This window comes from Mandrillus leucophaeus, unplaced genomic scaffold (genome assembly GCF_000951045.1).
Source record: "Mandrillus leucophaeus isolate KB7577 unplaced genomic scaffold, Mleu.le_1.0 Scaffold42, whole genome shotgun sequence".
Classification (NCBI taxonomy): domain Eukaryota; kingdom Metazoa; phylum Chordata; class Mammalia; order Primates; family Cercopithecidae; genus Mandrillus; species Mandrillus leucophaeus.
The window spans coordinates 3,966,663-3,972,739 of NW_012104476.1; the positions used below are offsets into that span (position 1 = coordinate 3,966,663).

The following is a 6,077-nucleotide window of genomic DNA, read 5'->3' on the forward strand; positions in this document are numbered from 1 at the left end:
AAAAAAAAACCTCTGTCTCAAAAATAAATAAATAAATAAATAAATAAATTAAAAGAAAAATAAAAAGGTGGGCAGGGGCCAGATCACATGGGTTTGGGGCCAGCTTAAAGAGTTTGAATGTTATTTTATTTTCTAAAAATTCTTAGAGACAGGCTCTCATTCTGGTTTTTGTTTTGGTTTTTGCTTTCAACGCCCACTCCCTCAAAGCATAAACCAGGGGCACCCGGTCAGCTTGAGGTTAGGTGCCCATTCAACAGCAAGTCCTCATGAGTGACATTTTCTATGGTTCTGTGCAGAGACATCTTGTGCTCATGAGCATTGGTTTTTTGTTTTTGTGGTTTTTTTTCCTAGTTTTTGAGAGTCTCACTCACTCTGTTGCCCAGGCTGGAGTACAGTGGCGTGATCTCGGCTCACTGCAACATCCGCCTCCCGGGTTCAAGCGATTCCCCTGCCTCAGCCTCCTGAGTAGCTGGGATAACAGGCGCATGTCACTACGCCTGGCTAAATTTTGTATTTTTAGTAGAGACGGGGTTTCACCATGTTGGCCAGGCTGGCCTCAAGTGATCCGTACACCTTGGCCTCCCAAAGTGCTGGGATTAGAGGCGTGAACCACCATGCCCGGCCTTTTGTGGATTTTTTTGAGACAGAGTCTCGCTCTGTCACCCAGGCTGGAGTACAGTGGTGCCATCTCGGCTCACTGCAGCCTCCACCTTCCAGGTTTAAGCAACTCTCCTGCCTCAGCCTCCCAAGTAGCTGGGATTACAGGTGTGAGCCACCATGCCTGGCCATAAGCATTTGTTTTAAGAGACAGGTCTTTCTGTAGCCCAAGCTGGAGTGTCACAGTCATAACTCACTGCAGCCTTAAACTCCGGGGCTCAAGCAATCCTGCCTCAGCCTCCTGAGTAGCTGGGACGGCAGGAGCACGCCACCACACCTGGCTAATTTTTACATTTTTTATAGAGAAGGGGAGTCTCGCTATGTTGCCCAAGCTGGTCTCAAACTCCTGGGCTCAAAGCGATCCCCTTGCCTCAGCTTCCCAAAGTGCTGGGATTACAGGTTGAGCCACCGCGCCCAGCCATGAGCAGTTTTTAAAGTCACGATGGCTTTCTCCACCTGTCATTTGGAAAGGGAGGCAGGTTAGCGCAGTGGCCGACAGGAGAGGCCGTCTGGTGGGTTTGAGGCCAGCTCCTCCTGTTACTCCCCGTGGCCTTGGCAGCCGGCTGTGCTATTTAAGCAGAACCACTGTCACTACTTGGACCTGGACTCAGGGGCTCTGCCCAGCTTCGGCCTCTCTGAGGTTACTGTTGGGAACTCGCTTCCCCTTTCGGAACCTGAGTTCTCCCATAAACAGGAGGGGCCTAAATGCAGTCCGAAGCCTTTTCTAGCTCCCGAGACTGTGGTTCAAGGCAGGGCTATGCTTCCCACTCCCAGCCCTGGCCCCGTGACCTCAGCTCTGTGCCTGGCACTGTACAGAAGCCCACCGCCAGAGTGGGCACCAAATCCTCATCTACTGGGGACCCAGGGGGTGCCCTCCCTGAGAGTTTGGCCCTTGGTCTCACTCCCAGGCAGAGACTCCTAGGTGCTGCTGCTTGATTACCCCTGTGACAGAGAGCTCATTACCTCTACAAGTCCATTACCTCTCCAGAGAGCTCATTACCTCTGCACTCCATGGCCCACCCTGCCATCCCCCGACAGCCCTGCTCTGGCCAGCATGATTTTCCCAGTGTCCTCTACCCACCACAAACCCCAGTCCCCCAACAGGCTTGCTCTAAGGGGACAAGTTGTGCTGAAGATGGGGCCTTAAGAAGCAGTGCTCTATGATAAAGAAGGTTGACTCATGTCCGGGCAGGGCTTTCTGGAGTCTGTGGAGCTAAAGACATTAGTATAATACGGAGCTGGGCTTGGTCACTGGTGCTCCCGACTGCAGTGACACAGCAGTCTCAGATGTGAGCCATAGATCTGAGACCTTTCCAGAAGCTTGGAGTTCTTGCTATGTAGTGGGCCCCGACTGTTTCTACACTTTATTTATTTATTTATTTATTTATTTAGAGACAGAGTCTTGCTCTGTCACCCAGGTTGGAGTGCAGTGGCACTATCTCAGTTCACTGCAACCTCCCCCTCCTGGGTTCAAGCGATTTCCCTCCCTCAGCCTCCCGACTTGCTGGGATTATAGGCGCCTGCCACCACACCCAGCTGATTTTTTGTATTTTCAGTAGAGATGGGTTTCACCATGTTGGCCAGGCTAGTCTCAGACTCCTGACCTCAAGTGATCCATCCTCCTCGGCCTCCCAAAATGCTGGGATTACAGGCGTGAGCTACTGCACCAGACCTTGTTTCTACACTTTAAACCAGCTCCACGGGAGGCCCTCTGAGGCCGCCTGCTCCAATCCCCGGCAGTGACAATCATGCAATGTCCTGGGAGCAGGAGTGAGATATCAGACAGTTGTGTTCAGGACTGGGCAGGTCTCACTCCCAGCTGGACCCTTCAAGCCCAGCACAGCCCCCCAGATTCCACACATGGGGTGACAGGGACTCCAGGCCTGAACTGTGTGGACCCAGGAGGGTCCATTACAGGGATATGCAGAGGAGGCCCAGAGGGGAGTGCTGGGCAGTCCCACAGATGCTTGGAGGGACCTCTGTGATAGCCCCCACTTGTGTTTTCCAGGCCTGAGCTGCTCAAAGAGCCCATCGTGGAGAGTCAAGGTACCCAGCGCAGGGTTGTGGGCCGTGGTGTGGGCGGGCAAGGGAGGGCCCCAGGGGCCTCTGCCACCAGCCCCTCCTCCTGCTGCCTCTGTCCTGCTCCCATCCTGTCCCTGGCATTCTCCCCACACCCCTGCATTGGGTTTCCCCTAACGATGCCATCTTGGGTCCCAGGAACTGCCTCCTCACTTGGCGTCTCTCCCCCTGCCCTGCCCCCAGAGAGGGACTCCGGGGACCCTCTGGTGGACGAGAACCTGAAGAGACAGGGCTTTCAAGGTAAGGTTGAGCTCAGGGGGAGGTCTGTTGTCCCAGCACCATGACCTTGACCTGGTTTGGGTTTGGAGGGCCAGGCTGGAAGTGGGGAGGAGCTGGTCCCCAACCTCAGGGCCTAAGGAACCAGGCAAGCCAGGTTGGCAGCCCAGGCCCGGCTGTACCCTGCCAGCTCTGTGTTAGAGACTCCAGGGGACAGGGGGTGCCTACAGGTGGATGGTGGGGGGAACTGGGTGGTGGGAGAGTACAGGGCCCAGGAGCCTGTCTGCTCCCCCCCGCCGGCCGTCCCCACTGAGGTAGCTGACACGCCCACTCCTTATTCAGCAATCAGCTGTGGTCTTAGTGCTTTGAAATCAGAATAGGAGGCAGGCGCAGCACCTCACGCCTGTAATTCCAGCACTTGGGGAGGTCAAGGAGGGAGGATGGCTTGAGGCCAAGAGTTCAAGACCAGCCTGGGCAACATAGAACCCGTCTCTATATCTATTTTTTAAATTATTATACTTTAAGTGTAATGATTAGGGTACATGTGCACAACATGCAGGTTCTAGGGTACATGTGCACAATGTGCAGGTTTGTTACATATGTATACATGTTCCATGTTGGTGTGCTGCACCCATTAACTCGTCATTTACATTAGGTATATCTCCTAATGCTATCCCTCCCCCTCTATGTCTATTTTTAAGAAAAGAAATCAGAGGCCGAGTGCAGTGGCTCACGCCTGTAATCCCAGCACTTTGGGAGGCCAAGGCAGATGGATCACTTGAGTCCAGGAGTTCAAGACCAGCCTGGCCAACATGGCAAAACCCCGTGTCTACCAAAAAAATACAATAATTAGTCGGGCGAGGTGGTGTGCACCTGTGATCCCGGCTACTTGGGAGGCTGAGGCGGGTGAATTGCTTGAACCTGTGAGGCGGAGGTTGCATTGAGCTGAGAGCGTGCCACTGTACTCCAGCCTGGGCGACAGAGCAAGACACTGTCTCAAAAAACAAAAAAAAGAGAGCGAGATGGTGGTCTGGGATCCGTCTGGCACATGCTAGCACTTTTTTGTTTGTTTGTTGAGAAGGAGTTTTATTCTTGTTGTCCATGCTGGAATACAATGGCATGATCTCAGCCTACTGCAACCTCCGCCTCCCGGGTTCAAGCGATTCTCCTGCCTCAGCCTTCTGAGTAGCTAGGACTACAGGCTCCCACCACCACACCTGGCTAATTTTTGTACTTTTAGTAAAGACAGGGTTTTGTCATGTTGGCCAGGCTAGTCTGGAACTCCTGACCTCAGGTGATCCGCCCGCCTCAGCCTCCCAAAGTGCTAGGATTACAGGCATGAGGTACTGTGCCCGGCCTTTTTGTGTTTGTTTGTTTGTTGCGTTTTTTTTTTTTTTTTTTGGCAGAGTCTCACTTTGTCTCCCAGACTGGAGTGCAGTGGCACGATCTTGATTCATTGCAACCTCCGCCTCCTGGGTTCAAGTGATTCTCCTGCCTTAGCCTCCTGAGTAGCTGGGATTACAGGCGCCCAACACCACGCCCAGCTAATTTTTGTATTTTTAGTAGAGATGAGGTTCGGCTATGTTGGCTAGGCTGGTCATGAACTCCTGACCTCAGGTGATCCGCCTACCTTGGCCTCCCAAGGTGGTGGGATTACAGGTGGGAGCCACTGCCCTCAGATGGTGAGTGATTTTTTTATTGTATCTTGAAAGTTTGGGGTGTCATATTAGGAGGCTCTCAATCTGATTTAAATATTCTTTAGCCAACATCACACTGGTGGGAAAAGGGAGTTGTGACCTCATTACCACGGGTGGAGGTAGAAATCCAGGCTCCCCTCTCAGCCCCGACCAATACCACAGAGAGGGTGGAGAGGACAGGAACAAACACTTCATTCTCACCAGGCAGGGCTGGAAGTTCAGTCTCCACACAACGTCTACTGACACTGTGGAGAAAGGGAAGTGCCCTACATTTCCAAGAGCAGGAAAGGAGGAATTTCAGGTTCCCCATTCAACCTTTTTTAACACACAGAGGAACCTGGGGGGAAAAAACTAAGTACAAATTTCTTTTTTTGGCAGGGCGGGGCATGGAGGCTCATGCCTGTAATCCCAGCACATTAGGAAGCCAAGGTGGGAGGATTGCTTGAGCCCAAGACTTTAAGACCAGCCCGGACCGCCAGGCGTGGTGGCTCACACCTTGTAATCCCAGCACTTCAGGAGGCCGAGGCAGGTGGATCACGAGTTCAGAAGATCAAGACCATCCTGGCTAACATGGTGAAACCCCATCTCTACTAAAAATACAAAAAATCAACTGGGCGTGGTGACACACACCTGTAGTCCCAGCTCCTTGGGAGGCTGAGGCAGGAAAATCACTTGAACCCAGGAGGCGAAGGTTGCAGTGAGCTGAGATTGGGCCACTGCACTATAGCCTGGGTGACTGAGTGAGACTCCATCTCAAAAAAAAAAACCAAAAACCAAACAAACAAAAAAACCCAGCCAGGACAACATAGTGAGAGTCTGTCTCTATAAAAAATTTAAAAATTAGCTGGGTGCAGTGGCGCACATGTGTAGTCTCAGCTACTCAGGTGGCTGAGATGGGAGGCTAGCTTGAGCCCAGGAGGTCCAGGCTGCTGCGAGTTATGTTCGCACCACTGCACTCCACAGCCTGGCTGACAGAGCCAGACCCTATTCCCTCCCCACACACACAAAAAAAACCCAAAACCAAAAAAGAATTTCACGATGGCAGCTACAAAGCCCTAAAGTTCAAGCATGGGACCCTGTGCAGACACACCTTTGTGCTTCTCAATTTTCTGTTTTTCATATTGATCCTGAAAGCTCTTGTTCTCCATAGGTGATTTATATGTTTCTATTGCAAATTGATTTTTTCTCCATAATGTTTGCTAAGTGGTTAGTAATGGTATATAGGAAAGTCATTTTGTACAGTTAACTTTTATGGCTATTTTTGAATTTCATCTCTCACTAATATAGAGATGAAATTCTATAGTTTCAATATAAATTCTCTTGGGTTTTTTTTTTTTTTTTTTTTTGAGACTGAGTCTGGCTCTGTCGCCTAGGCTGGAGTGCAGTGGCCGAATCTCAGCTCACTGCAAGCTCCGCCTCCCGGGTTCC

The 6,077-nt window shown here is 51.5% G+C and overlaps 1 protein-coding gene across 1 annotated transcript in view; it reads left to right on the plus strand.

Annotated features, from left to right (window-relative positions):
* The window catches only part of LOC105548728 (general transcription factor II-I repeat domain-containing protein 1-like), a 14,153-nt gene extending 8,325 nt beyond the window's left edge, over positions 1–5,828 (plus strand). The window contains exons 4-6 of the mRNA XM_011992903.1: positions 2,666–2,703; positions 2,875–2,976; positions 5,800–5,828. Coding sequence (XP_011848293.1) covers positions 2,666–2,703; positions 2,875–2,976; positions 5,800–5,828 — 169 coding nt within the window. The remainder of the gene's footprint in view (positions 1–2,665; positions 2,704–2,874; positions 2,977–5,799) is intronic.
* Positions 5,829–6,077: the final 249 nt, after the last annotated feature.